The following is a 17,709-nucleotide window of genomic DNA, read 5'->3' on the forward strand; positions in this document are numbered from 1 at the left end:
TTAGTATTGTGCACTGCTGCTTTTTCCACTGCTTTCATTCTTTCATATTGCTTCTGTACCTCAAGCCATTGCCTGTAGTTCTCTGAGCTACTGTTGAAGTACGGTAATTATACACATATACCTATCACAATAATATTTTTTCCTTTTGTGTGTATTGCCTTGACACTAAGATTTGAGAATGGGAAAATAAAAACCAGGTCCAAAGACCAATTGTTCTGTTTCTTTTACTAGATGTACCTACGCCAGAGGCTGGGAGAAAATTAGTGGATGCCTCTGTAGTGAACGGTGGCCTGGCACCAGAAGGAAAGCAGAATGGGGCCACACAAGTGACGGTACAGCGCAAGAGACTCCTTAAGGCTCCCACGTTGGCTGAACTTGACAGCTCAGATTCAGAGGTAAAATAATCAGGACACAACTTGTTTCTTGTTTTGTCGGAATTAAGGCTTATTTGTTAATTTGCTGAATTGATCAGCCGAGAAATGACTTTACAGATCATCATCTCAATTTTCCATGTCTCCTTTGTCAGCCCACAGAACTTCAAAAATATCAGACCTCAAAAAAAGAGAATATTCTTTTAAAATGTTGAATTATAATTTTGGCCTTAAATCCGGTATTTACTTTTTTTTTTTTCCTAAATGGCCAGTATCTGTCCACAGCATATGTGTAGCATTTGTGCTTTTTGAAATGCAGGCAGGTGTGTTGCGCTCTTCTGGCACCCATGCAGGAGCTGTCACTAAAAGGACTCGGATGTGAGGCCAGTCTCACTGTACCAGGTGTTAAATAAGGAGCATCAGCTGTGCCAGAGGGGTTGCAGTCTGATGCAAAAATCTGTCCGTTCCTTTACTGTATAGTCTTGGAAAGTAGCACCCAACAAATGTTTCATGGATAGCGACACAGAAATACCACTTAGATGGAGAAACAACCATCCTCTCTCAAATAGAGGGTTAAATATTAAAAAAAAACCAAAACATTAAGAGCAGAAAAGCTTAGAAAAGGTCTCTCGCTTAAAAGCTTCATTATATGCAATCCTCAAGAGACCCCAACATTACAGCCTCAAGAATGGGTTTTGTCTTCTGGACCAGTAGTATTATTAATAGAGTTTGGAGCTTTCTAAAAGTTAAGCTGTCTGGAAAGCACATGCAGGCAGGGTTTATTCACAGAGGCTAATTTTAGGCTGGGGAAGGCAGTATTCCCTGACTCTTTCTCTTCCAGTAAATGGGGAAGGAGGAGTCTCCTGACAGGTTTACAGAAGCATTTAAGCTGAAAGATAGGAGGCTGGGGAGAAATATGTGTGGGGAGAAATTTATCTCTTTGCATACTTTCTTCATCTGTGAAAGGCTGGCCCTCTTTGGGCCAGGGTTATACTATGGGTAACTTGTGTGGGTGTGTGATTTAGTGCTTCTGTTCTGAAAGCAGAAAAGATTTGCATTCTGAAATCTCTCCACAGTCTTTAAAATTACAAAAGAGGCTGTATGTTAATATGAATGAAGCTGGGCAGGTTGCAGGAATATTAAGACCTGTCAACGAGAGGTTGACTTGAACTTACAGCTTCCGGGCTTGTAGCTCTGTGCATCCTGAAGCTAATGCAGTATGGTATTTCACATGGGAAAATGAGTAGAAGTCAGTAAAAGAAAATTCTGTAAAGGGAAATATGAGTTGATTCTTGTAGGAGGAAAAAACAAGATGTCTGACCATGACCGCTGATTAGGGAATGCTGTGTAGGCAAGAAAAGTCATATAGAATAAGCTCTGGAACATACAGCAAAAGATAAATGGAAACTAAATCAGCCATGCTGAGCTGTCACAGGGAATGGATGCTGGACTGGTTTGAGTCAACAGAAGTAGCTGCTGAAGCAATTAAGACGATGAAGGTGGTCAGCACAATAGTGGTTGGGGCTCAGGAACAGTGCTAAAGTAGTGTAGATAAACAGACTCAAGGGAGTTTGGGTTAAATTTTCCAAGCTGATGAAGGGGATGGGACTTAGAACACTTGAAGAAAGTCGAGATCTCTCTGTCAAAATGTCTTATTTCTTCCTGCCTTTTTACTTTGTATGTTATACACAGAAGAGCGTATGCATTGTCTTGATTGCCTATAAATGAGTTGGCCACCTTTTTGCCTGCAGTTTGAGTTGAGCTCAACCTATTTAGAGTTACTCACTGGAAGTTAAATTATGACTACATTATGCCCTAAATTACAGGCTGCAAATATCTGCACTGCTGAGCTGTGGACCTCCAAATGAGCTATGATGCAGACACATTTTCCTCCCCCTGTGTCTCCTTTGTTCTTCTCTCAGCTGTGTTGTGATGCAGACTGCACCTCAGCACCCAGTTACCTGCCAGAGGTGACAGAGGTTACCTGCTCTATGCCCACTTTCTGGCAAGGATTAACGTTGTACAAACACTGCCCTTACTTTTTCCTGTATCTCCACTAGAACCACAGTTTCAGAGGGGGAGCAGGAAATGCCCTTTTGGTTTGTGTAGCTGAAAGGAGTAGCGATCTAATAATGATTTATGATACATATATTAAAAGATATCTTCCTGATGAAGCTACAGCTATCCAGACAGAAATCTTGCCAGTAACATATTCAGATGTTTTAAGGTGATGCCTTTAAAGCTGCAGCTTTCTCAGTACATGTAAAATTCTAATTGTTTAGCACTATGTGGAGAAGCACACAGTCCCAGATGTTAGGTTACCTCAAATGTAAAGTGTCAGGTTGTCTACCGTAAATAGTCAACAGTTACTATATTGATACGAAGAAATTCATGCAATGGTTCATCAGTACTTCCTACACAAGAGTTCATTGGCAAAAAAGCCTTCCAAGTCTGAGAAATTGTAGGGCAGTATTAGCATTTTCAGTGCATGTGTTTGTGCACAGGAAAAGTAATTTGAAATGACAAACCAGGAGTGCCTGTCGTCTTAAGTAGGATGATACGTCAAATTTGTCATACTCCTGGCTTCTGTTCCCCCGGGTTGGTTTTTTTATACTTAGCCATTGGCTCTGGCCGTTCATTCCGTCTCTAGAATAAAAGTGTGGCTCCTGGAATCTGCATGAAGCAGTGATATGCAAAGCTATCTGAGCTACCTCCGTAGCCAAACTGTACTGGACTCTGAAAGTGAAACAGCTGATGTAGCTAGATGTGCTGCTCAGACTTCCCTACAACTGTTTTGCGGGGTCACACTTGGCATGTTAAAGTAAATATATTGTTAGGGGATCTGAGCTGATTTGAGTTCCTTTGCAGAATACTGTGTGTGGCATATATACATTGCGTTGTCCTCACGTACCCTTGGGCTAAGCACCTGATGGGAGTTTGTAGAGGCCTCTGTCCTGTGATGCATGCTGCTCCTTGAGGGGATCCTGCCAGCTTTGCTCTTCTGGCTTGCTGTTACCAAAGAAGGCAATCTTACAGCCAGCAGAGGTTTTCCAGCTTGTGATTCACGTAGCTAAGGAAATCTGTGGGAGAGAAGCTCAGCTGCTTGCTGGATTTTAGAGCAGGTTACTTGTTTAATCAGTAAATCCTGACAGTGTAAACGATGTATGTCTCCTTGGTTAAAAGCATTCACATTAGAGCTAAAGAGCATTCATGCTCAGTCCTTCAACTCTGTTCCTTTGAGAGGTGCCTGTGATGGTCTGTATCTTGCTGGTATCTGGTAGCTGAGGCCAGAGGTTTTAGTTGAAAGCAAATGATTTAATGATTTGGGTATGTAATGCTTTTGATAGCTGAAAGGTGTTAGTCAAAGCCCATTTCACTTATCTTGCAGGAGTTGCTCTTGGCTGTTGTGATGAAACATGCTTATATAATGAATAAGATTTCTTTTAAATATGGAAGAAAGGAGAAACACACCAGGATTAGGGGTTAAATACAGAGATCAGATTAATTTTTCTTTACCTGAGTCACTTGTATGAGCGGCTCTCATTCCTTTGGAGACCAGAGAAATCCAATTCCTTGCCGGTGTGAGATACAAAGTTAACATATCTGCTGTAGCTGCAAATCCTTAGACATCCTTGAATACAGTGAGAAAAATTAACAGGTTACAATAGATTCAGGCACCTCTCTTCTGATCTTGTTCTTTCATGGGATAGTTAAATCAGGTAAATACACTGAATTCCAATCATATACCATTTATTCCAGTTTCTTAAAAAATTGAGTTTTGAAAATTCAATTTACTCAGTGCTGTGTAAAGCCAGTGATTTTCTCAAGACTTCTTTTAGGGCTTTGAGTGATTGAATGGTGCAAAATAACTTCGATAGCTTGTGATTTCTGTGTGCCTAAGATGCGGTAAGAGAAGAAAAAACAATCCCTGAGGAATTCTGTTTCTCTTCCTCTTGCCACTCAGGAAGAATCAGTGCACAAATCAGCGAGTAGCAGCAGCATCTCCCCCTCACAAGCGGAAGACCCTTCTCAAGAAGGCACCAGCAGCAGAAAGAGTGAGTTTTGGTTAGAGAGCCCCGTGGCTGCTTTTACTGTCTTCTGTTGTCTTCTGTTCTATGAACTTTGTCTGAAAATTTTATAGAAAGCAGAAGCTGAGTGTTGTTAATGGAATAAGACACCAAAGCTGAACCCTAGAACCTACTGAGTACGTGATTAATGACTGGAAGGCATTAGCTTCCCCTATATGTGGAAGTCTTTGTGAAACAAAGTTTCATGTTGAAGTTGATGTGGAACTATAGAGGAAGTGTTTCAGTTTCACTGAAAAGATTTTGTAATGAAATGTGTAATCTGTGCACTTATTTTCTGTGCACGACGAGGAAATAAGTGGAAAAGCCAATACCTTCAGACACCAAATTTGTATACAGTGGTAACTGGGCAGTAGAATGCCTACATTTGCTGATCTTTTGAGTGTTATTGCTCTCTTGATCTGGAGAATGTGATGAATGAGATGCCTGTCTTGGAGGTGCTCTGACTATGGATGTGTAACTTTAGCTGCCAATAGTGGGAGTTCTGGCAAATCAGTGGCTAGTTTAAGTACTGAGCAATGTTAACCAACAGTCATTCTTACAAGAACTGATTTTTTTATGCTAATTGAATCTTTAGTGCCTCCAAAGTTCTTGCCCATATCATCTACACCTCAGCCTGAGCGACGGCAGCCACCTCAGAGACGACACTCCATTGAGAAGGAAACGCCAACCAATGTGAGACAGTTCCTTCCACCTTCAAAGCAGAGCTCCAGGTCACTTGTAAGTGGAGTGGGTGGTAGGAGAGAGAAAAAGAGGCATGCTAAGAATATAATGAAAATTAAAACTGGGCTTCAGTGTGATTAGACCTTGACTCAAAGAAAACTCATCAGTTCAGAAACAGCCCTTGGCTAGAAAAAACATTTTGAAAGCAAGATTTGAACTTTGTCTCTCTAGAATATTTATCCAAAATCCCAGGTACAGGTGTCTCAGACAACATTTGCACTTTGATTAGAACTCTGGGCAAAGCCACGTGTCTTGATTTTATTTCAGAATAAAGAACAGACGAACTTCACCTTACTCATTTTCCGTTTGAATAGAGACAATTCCAAAGCAGTGGATCTATTTTGGGATTAGGGGGAATTTCTTAGCTGTTGGAGATACTTTAGTTAATGGCTCAATGAATGGAATGGTTTCTTTTCTTCCCACCTTAAGAACTTGTCTGGTAATGTTTATACACAATATGAAAATTCTTTCAGTAATCCAAATCAAGGTTTGTTGCTTTGTTGAATTTACTGGGGCAAAAGCCTGTATTACTGCTTGTAAAGAAAGAACAGTATATTTGATCAATTAGCTTTAATTGAGAGCAGTTTTCCAACAGAGTATAAACAGCAAAGGGTATGAAATCCTGGTTTGTTTATGCTGGCATACTGAGTAGTGCTTTGTAATTTCATGTAAGATCTGTTCCTTGTCTTTTTTCCTACCAGCAGGGTTTCACATTTATGCCCCATGAGGTGCTGGTGAATGGAGGAATTGATAATCACATCCTAGTTTTGAAAGGAAGGCAATATTCACTTGCCCCATCTTGTAGTGCAGTGGCATTAGTGGGCTTTGAAGAGTGTTTTTGTTGGCCCAGGAGACGGTGGCCAGGATCCAAACCTATTAGATGGTGAAGTTGAATAGTAACAAAAAAATAGTCTCCAAATATTCCCCCAACATGCTTCGTTCTCCTCTTTTCAGAGGGCCTGCTGCGTGTTTTATTACGTCCTTCCAGACAGAATGTAGTTTCTCATTCCAGATGAAGGTCAGGTAGTAGCATATTGATAAACGCACAACCCAAGTAGACTTCTCCTGCCAAAGTGAACTTGGAGCGGAACATGTTGCACCAGAACCAAGCTGGAGAGTTCTGTCAGCCTGTGTTTGAGGGCACTGTGATGTAGAGTGGATTGTGCTGATCACCTGCCACGCTCTCTGTATGTGGAAGCACAGGCTTTGTTTTCTGATAGACCCAGAGTTGTTCGCAGTCGTGCTGTTTAAAGGGAGGAAGGGAGAAAGCACTATGTGTTACAGTGAGGCATTTGCTCCATCGCACTTCTAGTGTATATAAATATATTACATTGTAGTATTGATCTTATATGCATTTCAGGGCATCATGCAACTTAAAAATCTTTTATGTGAGGCCGTTACTTTAAATAGGTCAACCAAGTTAACAGGACGCTTTTGACCACATACATATTTTCCCTCTGTCAGTTTGTTCACTGTCATATGTCTAGAAAAATGCATACAAAACAAAAGCATTGCAGAAATGCTAACTCCCCCTTAAAAATACTAAAGGAAAAGGAAAAAAAAAAGCCATTAGGTACATCAGACTAATGTGGGGGAAAATGGGAAAGGTTTTACTAGTTACTTTTGTGCTTGGAGTTTTTTCTGTGGGTTTGGTTTTTTATCTTTAGAGAACTGTCATCTTGCTTGGTTTTGGCTATGAAGTGAGAAAGAAGGAAAATCAGTAGTGAAATGATATTCTGTTAATAAGAATCTGTTTTATCTGATGCCTAGAGAGCTAATTCTTCAACTTGGCAATAGTGCCCTCTAGGGTGCGACAGACAACTCCCACAATACTTCTGTTAGTTTTAGTAGATGATTTTTGATATGCTGGCACTGGCCCAGCTCCATGCCTGTGCTCACTGCAAGTCTTTCCATCCCCAGAGGGATGCCAGCCTCTTCCAGTGGCTGGGCCAGATGCTGCGTATGTAACGTCGCTGTTCCCGGAGTGAGCGCTTCTTAAGAAGTGGAGAATATTATTTCCTTTTTACTTGACTTCACAGTTCTTCATCCCTTCCTCCAGGATTGATGCAGTTTCATTTCTTATCGCCTGCTCCTGTGACTGCACTTTCTCTCCAAGGTGAAAAAGACCTCGTCAATAAATAGCCCTCAGCGTCAGTGCGAACAGGCAGGAGTTTGCCACAGTCTCTTAGCAGGATTAGCAAGAAACTGGTCTGTCTTGCATACTAACAATGGTTTTGTGACCTGGCGTCTCATCAGACAGAGGGAGTCAAACTTAAGTAGGTGGGGAGGGTAACAGACTCAGAACGATGCCAAACGTAGTCCTTTTGATATGTCACCCTACTAGCGCTACGTGGAAAGGCAGGGCAGCTCGGTGATTTTTTGGGGTGTCAGCCTGGTGGTGTGCTCACCGTAGTGAGCTGGCTTGGAGCTTAGTCAGTGAGATGAAGCCAGTGTCCCGAGATGTCCATATGAATGCCTTTGTAGTCTGTTTGCTTTTTAAATTACTATTATCGTTATTATTTTTTTTTCCGAACCCAGAGGACCAAAGCTGATGGTTTTGTTTATACACAGCATTCGCTTCTCTGCTTCCTATCTATTGTTCAGGTTCCTAGGATAACCCGTTTATTTCCAAGGATGACTTTCAGACCACTTTTTTCAACTATGCAAACAGCTTCTCTGCTCAGCTCTCATCCCGTTGAAGCAGCCATGTGTGGGGTGGCAGGGGCTATGTACTATCTCTGTGAGAGAGCTTTTGCCAGCAGGTGGAAACCCGCAAAGGTTTGCCTCTTTTTTGCTGGCTTTGGAAATCACCTTCACCAGCATGTTCCCTCCTGGGGGAGCACTTCCTAAACTGTGGCAAGAATTAAAGCTTAAGCTGGGACATTGCACCTGATTGACGTTGATTTTGATGTGTGTAGGATATTTGTGTGTCTTCAATCACCTCACGGGGAAAAGAAATCAGTTCTGAAAGGACAGCAAACTAAAAATGCAACATCACGAGATTGTCAATGGGACAGACCTTAAATGTTACAGCATGTGAAGACCTGCAGCAAAAATCCAGCAAAACTGTTGTAATCCTTGGACTATGTTGAAAAGAATAAGATTTTATGGTTCTAACAGGATATGTTGTGTAGATTAGAAGGACATTTACAACTTGTTTTCCTTGAAAACCTACATGTAGTTTTGATCCTCAGCACACTTAACATATCGAACTTGCAGAATAACTGATAGCTCTTTACTAGGAAAGGCAAATCCACTGAAAAGAAAAACTCTTCCATTTACCCCTATGTAGAACTAAATGCGAATAATTTATTTTTTTCCTTCTTTTTCTTGTCTCAACAAATAAATGAAAGTGTAAAACCTGTTGCTTGGGGCTTTACAGTTGAGATATCCAGCTAACTTCTAAGAAACTTCTAGAGTGCAAAAGCAGTCAGTTTAGAGTGCTTGACTAATTGCAAATTGCAGAATTTAGAGGCCAATCCGGCACTTGTTCACATTGCAGCTTACTGGGACAGCTCGTGCAAATGCCTAGTGACGTCACTTAATGAAAAGTTTTGCAAGGAATATTTTATTGTAAAAATGCATTCATCATAAGGAGCTATTAGATGCGTGTATGCTGAGAATGACCTATAAAGCATTTTATTTCACATTCTGGATATGTAATTCTTTCTACCTGCTTTTCCTGAGTTAAAAAAACACAACTACACATATACACCTTAAGCTATTGTGGTGTATATGGTAAAACTGCCAAGTGTTAAGTCAATTCTCATGAGGATTTTTGAAACTTCAAATTCAGAATACTATTTTGAAGTAAGCTTTTTTCCCCTTTAAAAATAAGAACATATCTTTAATATTAAAATGAGTATTGAGTGCAATTCCAGAAAGTCAAGACCATTCAAACCACATTTTCTTTTTAGTATGTTCTGTTGTATGCAGGTGTTGCAGAGAGCTGAAGTTCTCTCACTTGGAGCTGCCTAACTTGAGTGTAGATTATTGTTGGAAATTTGAGCAATAACTCCAAAGCATCACTGTTTAATGAAGTTTAGTCAGTGCGTAGCAAAATTTTAATTAATTTCAATGCCTTAGGGGTAGCGTAGAAATGAAAGATTTCCTTGTGTACTTACTCCTATTCCGAAAAGGAAGGCAAAAAAAATCAAGTGTTTTTCTGAAATCAGCATAATATTTAACTTTCATTTAATGTTGCATTAACATTTTGTTGTCCTTGTGTAACTTCTGGAATTAAAACATTAGCATTTAAACATGTGAACATTTCCTATGTTTCCCCTGTTGCCTGCTAGCTATTTCTATTTGCTGTGGCGATAACCATTTTCGATTGGTACAACAACGGGCCCGCACATTTCCCCTAGTGCCTGCTCCACACCTGTAGCAGAGCCGCAGACTTTCGTCAAAGGAGCAATATTCCCCGACATCATCGTTCTGTAAATTAAAGGAATGGGCATTCGTGAGGGGGAAGGAAGAGTTTCAAGTAAGAGATGTGTTTCTAAAGGCCTTAAAGCTCTGATTGATTACCAGCCTTCAGTCGGCCTCATTCACCTCGGACGCTTTCTCTCAAGTCTCCCACGATGCAGAATCGGGGGGTTGTGCCAGCATTGTGTGCCTCTCGCTTTCCCCCCCCCTTCCCTCTCCCGTCTCGCCCCGGCCTTCAGCCGTGCCTTCTCCATAGCTGGGCAGTTGCTATGGGAAGAACCCGGAATGAAACGCTGAGAGCCGCCGGTGAGCTCTGAAGTTGCTCGTGAGGAACAGAAGTTACTTTGTTTTGGCCGTGCGGTTTTACACCTCAGAGCAAATTGCGGTCGCTTTGGGGGTGTAGTTTGTTCCTTCCAGAAAAGTAGTGATTCTGTGCCCCAAAGGTTTAGCTGGCAAGTCTAACAAAGTTAACTCAATTCTAGTCTTTTGTGGGGTACCTTAAACAGAGTGAAGTTTCTTTGTGTTCCCTTTCTAGATAGGTAAGACAACAATTCTTAAAAATGTGGTGGTTCCTAAATGCTAATGTTTGCCAGGTCTGCAACGTAGAGAGATTTTTCTTTTAAATCTAATGGAAAGACAGAACAGACCTCTGAGTACATGGAAACGGAGCATTTCGCTACTAATCCGATTCATCACTTCAATTTGTAAACGAGATCTCCAAACTGTCAGCCACGTCTTTGTATTTGCAGGAGAAATTTCCCTCATTTATTCAGAGAGCGTTACTTGTCATTGTCGTTACTGCACAGTAGCCCCTCTGGGCTGACTGAAAAGGTTCACTAAGCATAAAGCGACAGGAGTTCCCACAGAGGTTTCTGTCTTTCTGTTGGAAATGTATAATCAGCTACAGGGCTGGATTACAAATTGGGTTGTTGCTTTTTATTCTCTGGTACCAAATTCAGGAGTTGTTCTATTCAGTATTCTCCTAAGTGCTGTAATACAGAACGGATGCAAAATTTTGAGAGTCAAAAGTCGTGTTGTTAGTCTCTGAGTCTCCGCAGTTAATAACGAAACATTGGGAAACCAATTCTCCTGCTTTATACTTGAAGATTATTCTATAAAGTTTAAATTGCTGCTGTTACTTTCCTGGGGCAGAAAGGAGAACTTTTCTGCCGGAACAGACTTAACTTGTTTGTAGTCTTGGTGGAATTCTGATCGTGTGAGCACCAAGATGTGGTACCACTGAATAAAAATTTCTGCTAGAGTGGGCTACTAACAGTTTTCCTTGGCCACACTGGGCATCACAAAGACTCATAGAAATTGTGAATCTTCAAACAGTGTACTTTAAAAGTAATGCCATCTGCCAAATTGCCTTTTCCCTTTCAAATTATAAACCTGAACGTTGTTTGGTTGGAATCAAATCTTCGTAATAAAAGACAAATTAAGAGAAGGATTGAGTGGTTGAGGAGGAAAGATGAAGAAAACTGACTGTTGTGAGGTCTGAACATCCGACCGTTCAGATCACACTTACACAGTCTCCGATGGTTTGGGACGCACGTGATGCCCATGAGTGAGCCAGTGCTATTCCAGTTTGAAGGGAGAAACTCTGTTTCTGGAGTTACTAACCAGGTGGCTGGTTGTCTAGGTTAAAGTCTGGAAGAAGCCATTTTGGCTTTGAAATAACACGGTTTTTTCGACTTCCAGGAGGAGTTCTGTTACCCAGTGGAATGTCTAGCTCTGACAGTGGAGGAGGTCATGCACATCCGTCAGGTGCTGGTGAAGGCAGAGCTGGAAAAGTACCAGCAATATAAAGATGTCTACACTGCTCTCAAAAAAGGAAAGGTAGGTCTGAGTCCATGGAGGCTCCACAGCTTATTGAGGGAGGCCAGTCACACAAGCCTTCTGTTTACACGCTTGTTTCTTACCCTATATTACAAAAAAAGAAGAGGTAGCCACCACACATCCCCATAAACGTGTAACCCACAGGTCAGCTTTCTTGAACTATGTGCAGAAACATCGAACCATTTTATGGAAATAACTTATTTGTTTGGATCGTCTAAAAAATGCAGTAACATTTGCAATTATCAGAGCATATCTGCATGTGTATGTCTTTAAATGTCATTGGCTGAAGCGATTTCTGTCGCCATGCCTTCTGCGGTATTGCATAGCCTTTCTATTCCAGAAAACAGAATTACAGATAGCACTAGGAAACTACCAGTTTTTCATATGAATCCTTACTGTCAAGTGAAGAGGGAGTGAAAGCCTTCAGAGAAGTCAGGCAACATGTGACCCCAGAAGGAGGTTTAATAAGAGAGAATCTCATTAACTAACATGCTTTTTTCTGTGAACTGCAGATTGGGAGTTGGTATTTACTAACAGAAGCAGTGTCCTTTTCTCCCCATTTTGACTTGTGCTTCTTGTACACTTCAGAAAGTGTATTTTGATTTGACAGCGCATTTTATCTGCAGGACTACCTGCATCTAGTATGCAGATTTAATTTAAAGATTTAATACATCTAAGGAGAAGGAAAAAGAATCTCTGAGTGTCATTCATTAGATTAATGTTGCCTATTGTCATGATATATAAAATTTAGGAATAAGCTTTTATCAAACCTCAGAGTTGAGGTGCTTTAATTAAATTACCCCACTATTAAAGCTGTTCATTCTTATTTCTGACAAAATCTGTCTAACGTCACTTGAGTCTCTGGATCTCAGTGTGTCATCTTTTGTTTAACTGCAAAACTTCATTGTTCAGTGCCTTTCCTTCCTAGAAATGCGCTTAAGCTGTGATCCCTTCCTCCTTTGAATAAACTAGATAGATGGGATTTATTATCCCAGTACAAAGCAGGTTTTCCTCAAATGAGATAGCTGTAATAGCTCTTTCCTGCACCTTCTCTGGTTTTCAGGAATGTAGGATGGGAAGAAGATCATCAAATGTTATCACAGACAAAACTTTGAGTCCTGGAACATGACTCAGAGAGTTAGGAACCATTTCCAGCCAAAATGTATTCGTGGCTGAATTTATGCCCATTTTCTGTTGTATTCACTGGTTGTAACAGTTGCCCTCCTTAGTGCTGTTGTTCTCACTTTCCCATTGTAATTCGTGTAGTAATGATACAATCATCAATGAGGGAGAAGTAAAAATAATTAACTGGCAAGTATTTGATTTAGGTAAAAAAATAAAAGAGTGTTTCTAAATATATGAAGATACAATTCTGGGCCAATCTTTTCAATATAATCTTAGAATTATGGACCCCAGAACTGGATGTAGTTCTGCAACTGAGATCTTGCTTGATAGGTACTGATAGATGAAGTCTCATTACTGTGTGGGATTTTGCCTAACATTGTGGACTCTGTTCTTCTTTTAGCTCTGCTTTTGCTGTCGAACAAGAAGGTTTTCTTTCTTTACCTGGTCTTACACTTGTCAGTTCTGTAAGAGGTAAATATTTAATATCTGTTAATAAACGAGTACTGTTTCAGAGGGAAGAATATTGATGTGTACATTAGAAACCCTCAAATGTTTCTGCTGCATACTGTTGATTGGTTTTAGTTCTGTAACAGTTGATGTTAAAAAAAATGTATGCAAAACCAGTTCTATGCTAAGTGACAGAATTGCTTCCTTGGACTGAAACGCCTAGCTGAAAGTGAAACATTTGTTTGTTCTTTTATGCTCATGCAAGAGTGAGATGGAATTTACTCAGATTTCCCAGGCAACAGTTCCATAATCTCTATTGTTGGAGAAAGCATTCTGAGGCAGTTTACCTTTTGGATTATTTTTGGAGTATTAGTGGGGAAGAAGGGAAAAGGCAAAATGAAAAATTTTAAGTTGAACTGTGAGACAGTAAGTCTAGAGATCTACGAAATCACCAGCTTATTTTCTCACTTACCAAAGGAGGTTTCTTCAGAGAATAAACAACTTCTTCCTTTTCTGTTTTTTAATTTAGCTGTAGTTCTTGTTTAGCATTTCTCCTTGGATTTGGCTTCATGTTCTGATTAAAGTTATTGCACTGAAGAAGCTTTAAAACCAAAAATGTTTGTTTAAGGGGAGGGGGGGGAGGAGGATTCTAATGCCTGAAAATATCTCTTATTCTTGATTTAAATGTATTTTTAGCCCAATGAAATGATTCGTGCTCTTGCTTTCTCACACAGGCCTGTCTGCTCACAGTGTTGCAAAAAAGTAAGTAAATAAACCTGTGGTCGGATCCTCTGTAGAAAGCTGTGATCTTTGTAATGATACTGCATGTTCCTTCTGCTATTTGCAACAGATGCGGTTGCCATCAAAGCCATATTCTACTCTCCCCATCTTCTCACTGGGCCCCTCAACCTTGCAAAGAGGAGAAAGCTTTATGAGGCCGGAGAAACCCTCTACCAGTCACCACCATTCACTGCGGAGCATGTCCAGGTGAGAAACAACCCTGGCTCACGTGTGCCTATTGCAAAGCGTTCCTCAGTGTTTCGTGTCGAGTTACCAGTCATTGAGAAGGTGCTGTCTACCTGTTTTTTAGTTGTCGATGTTCTCACAGTAACTTTTCTGGAGCCTGAAAATCCAGATCTCTTCCACTTATTTCTTTGATTAACAGGAACAGCAATGCTAACACTATGTCTTAAACGTTTTTCACATTATAGGGAAAAAATAACTTGAGTCTGGGACGACTATTTCACTCACTGGATGGGAGTTCAACAATGGCTTGCACAAATTAGATTTTTTCCCCCTTAATTTTTCTAATTCTACTTTTCACTATTTTTTTTTCACTTTGATACTATCAGCTTATCTAATGGTTTTATATCTTTATATCTTTGACGGTTGTCGAATTTAATCCAAGAAATAAAATATGACAGAAATGTTCCTTTTTGAGGGGATCTACAGTATAAACCCTGGACATGAATCACTAGTGGTATGATGCTGTGTCAAATTAGCCAAAGATATCATCTATTTATAGTTATTGGTAAGGTTGGTTTTGCCAAGGTCAGTGTCAAGGTCAGCTCATTTAGCAACCCTTACAGTCTTCCCAAACCAGGCAGAAGCTGTCCTCTCTGATGTTTGGTGTCCCGGTGTCAGTTTCTGGGCAGGAGAGAGTCAAGTTTAAATCAAGATCATTCTAATGTGCTGTTTCCTGAAGGCATCCCGTGGGCCCACTGCCGTGCTGCTAAATTGTGTGACAGGTCCTGCCCTTTTGCCTTTCAGGTTGACCTCAAGGTCCAAATCTGTGGACAAGTCACATGAAGAGTTTCCCAAAGAATTGATGGAGGACTGGAGCACGATGGAGGTGTGCGTGGACTGCAAGAAGTTTATCTCAGAAATCATCAATTCAAGCCGGCGCAGCTTGTCTCTGGCCAACAAGCGAGCCAGGTTAAAAAGGAAAACACAGTCCTTCTACATGTCATCGCCGGGAACCTCTGAGTACTGCCCCTCTGAAAGAACTATCAATGAGATCTGAGCCTTGTGCCTTTTTCTTTGCTTTTGTCTTCATGAGATCATCATCCATGAGCAAGGTCACTGAAACTGGATTATCATTCCGTTGCTTTGTTTCACTTGACTGGCTTGAATTTGCGTTAGATCGCAGGATTTCCTACTCCAACGGTTCCCAGAGACACGGAACGCTGTGTTTAGATCTGTGCAGGATGATACGCAACGGGTCAGCCGCTTGCACTGGAAGAAAATCAATAGTTTGAAATTTTTGCCTCTTTTGTACGTGTGCGTTGAAACTAGAAAGCCTTTTCTTGCTTTCAATCTTTTTTTAACCATGCTTCGAATCATTTTTCAGGAGATGAGCTGACAACATGATGTTTAATGGAGAACCAAATCTAACAAAAGTGTCAGTGTTAGCACAGCAGCAAACAGTAAGTCATATTGGCAGCTTTACCACCCCAGTAATGCTCATGTCCTAGCTGAAAGAGGGAAGGGTTGCATCGCGTGCCAGACACCGAGTGCGAGTGACTGTGGCCAAAACCATCTTTGTTTGAACTGTTTTCAGTTGCTCTGAGGTCAGGGTTCAGCACAAGACTCTACGGTGTCTGTGTTCTAGGGCAAAAGACGCGACAAAGCTCTTCACCCACGAGGTTGGCCGTTCCCCGGAGCTGCTGTACTTTTTAAGCCTTAGTGTCTCCTGAGCAGGTTCTGGTAGTTTACTTTCTATCCTGAATGTACGATGATGACCACTAGTAGCAGTGAATTTTAGTAGTAGACAGAGCTGTACGGTTTATGGGGAGGATGGGAAATAAGGGAGGCTTCTAATTTTAACAATACCTGTAAAGCTGTTCTTGTGGTTACTCAGAGAAAGTGGTGGGAAAGGTGTACATTTGTATTATAGTGGAGCACACAAATACTGCTATAGTTAAGTCTGACAGCATATCCACTGATAACCTCATTTTTTCTGGGGTTTATAACTTGGCTGTAAAAATTCATTTTGTGCTGAAATTTGGGACAGTGCTGTCTCAGATTGGGAGCAATCTGTTTGGGGGTTTTTTTTCTTTAATCTTTTTTTAATTCTTTTTCCCTTTTTAATTCACTCATGAAAGAGTGCTAGACTAGTTGTTTGGAAGTTCCAACAATGTTGCAATGTTAATTGACATCTCATGCTTTTTTGCACTTTTTTTCTATATTAAAAACTTCTTTTTTTTAAATTCAAGCACAGCCAGAGTTTAGTCAATAATTTGGGGCCAGAGATAATTTTGATATTTAAAAACAATCTAACGTAGCCAAGTTATTAATACTTGAAAATCAACTACTGTAACTTTTTCATAAATTTTTTAATACCCTGAGGCATATTTAATATCTATATAGCAGTGTATTATAGAATGACATAGCAGAAAAGTTTCAGATCTATTTATTAACATTTCTATACTGCGGCTTAATGAGAGATACCTCAGAACTGCTCCAAAGTAGCTGGGACTGGATTTCCATAACATGATTTTAAAGAGGTATTAATCAAAACAGATTCTCCTGTCCAAATCTCCTGTGCTGAAAAGCCCAAGAGGAGGCAGGATGCCAGGGCTGTGAGGCACCAGGGGCAGTGGCTCCCATGTGGTACTGGGGCCCCAGTCCTGCTGTGGGCTGCCCCCTCTGCCCAGGGGAACAAGGCTTTTCCCCTTCCAGGTGCATTTGCATGTTACGTTGCAGCCTTTGGAGCAATCACTCATAGTCTATCTTTTAAGTTGATTTGAAAAACACATGCAAAAGTTTCCTTAAACCTTCCAGGGGACTCATCCATCCTTATTTTAATTTAAATGCCCTCTTGGAAAATGAGAATTTATGCATATGCAGGGCTTGCTGAAATAATGCTTTTCATTTTTTTCTGAATCAATGCAAACAGGAAAAGCAGGGCTCAAGGCTAACTCTCCCTCATAGCTGTCCCGTGCGAGGTCGGCTGCTGTGGCCCTCTCCTTGGGGTACCTCTGGCAAAGTGTCCTGCTTGTTAACGCACCGGGAGGACTGGCATGGGATAAGGGGACAGGACTGCAGGAGGTGAGCAGCACAGACAGGCGGATTTGGAAGGCCTGCTGCTGCCTGATCTCAGTCACATCAGCACTTTTTCTTGTTTCTGTGCCAAAACCAGGCTGTGTGTTTGCTGCACAGGGTGTCAGGAAAACTAGACTGAAGGCAATGCATGAAATTTCACTTTGCATCTCCCCTGCTGTTGTTCGTACCATTTTCTCCTGGAAGTGCCCCAGCCACACAGTACAGTTGCTCAGTCCTCTGCTCACAGTCCTCTTCCTGACATCCTTAAGCCACCGAGGTGCAGAGCATCCAGCACATTTATTTTTCTGTTTGAGAGGGGTTTAGGACGTTGCAGAGCAGGCAGGATCAAGGACTAAGGAAATCCTAACTCTGCAAAGGGAACCAAGTCCCTTGTGACATGCCTGTGGCCCGCTCCACCCTGGCAGTGTCTGGGGCGGCTCTGGGGAACCAGCAGAGCTTTGCCATCCAGCCTTTGCCCTCCCGGGATGCCCCGCAGCCCTTGGCTGGGGCCGGGCTCTGCTGTGCCGGGCAGGGCACAAAACCAAACGACAGTGCGGTGTTTGTACAAGCTGCTCCACGCTGCTGACACAGAGCAGCCATGGGGCAGGGCCTGGATAAACCTCCCTCTTTTCCTGGAAAAACCCCTC

At 41.4% G+C, this 17,709-nt stretch overlaps 1 protein-coding gene across 1 annotated transcript in view; it reads left to right on the plus strand.

Annotated features, from left to right (window-relative positions):
* The window catches only part of SPIRE1 (spire-type actin nucleation factor 1), a gene marked incomplete at its 5' end in the record, with an annotated part of 66,810 nt that extends 51,495 nt beyond the window's left edge, over nucleotides 1-15,315 (plus strand). The window contains 8 exons of the mRNA XM_009877953.1: nucleotides 232-395; nucleotides 4,336-4,426; nucleotides 5,034-5,176; nucleotides 11,309-11,446; nucleotides 12,972-13,042; nucleotides 13,753-13,780; nucleotides 13,869-14,005; nucleotides 14,789-15,315. Of these exons, the coding sequence (XP_009876255.1) occupies nucleotides 232-395; nucleotides 4,336-4,426; nucleotides 5,034-5,176; nucleotides 11,309-11,446; nucleotides 12,972-13,042; nucleotides 13,753-13,780; nucleotides 13,869-14,005; nucleotides 14,789-15,041 (1,025 nt within the window). The remainder of the gene's footprint in view (nucleotides 1-231; nucleotides 396-4,335; nucleotides 4,427-5,033; nucleotides 5,177-11,308; nucleotides 11,447-12,971; nucleotides 13,043-13,752; nucleotides 13,781-13,868; nucleotides 14,006-14,788) is intronic.
* Nucleotides 15,316-17,709: the final 2,394 nt, after the last annotated feature.

This window comes from Apaloderma vittatum, unplaced genomic scaffold (genome assembly GCF_000703405.1).
Source record: "Apaloderma vittatum isolate BGI_N311 unplaced genomic scaffold, ASM70340v1 scaffold2451, whole genome shotgun sequence".
Taxonomy (NCBI): domain Eukaryota; kingdom Metazoa; phylum Chordata; class Aves; order Trogoniformes; family Trogonidae; genus Apaloderma; species Apaloderma vittatum.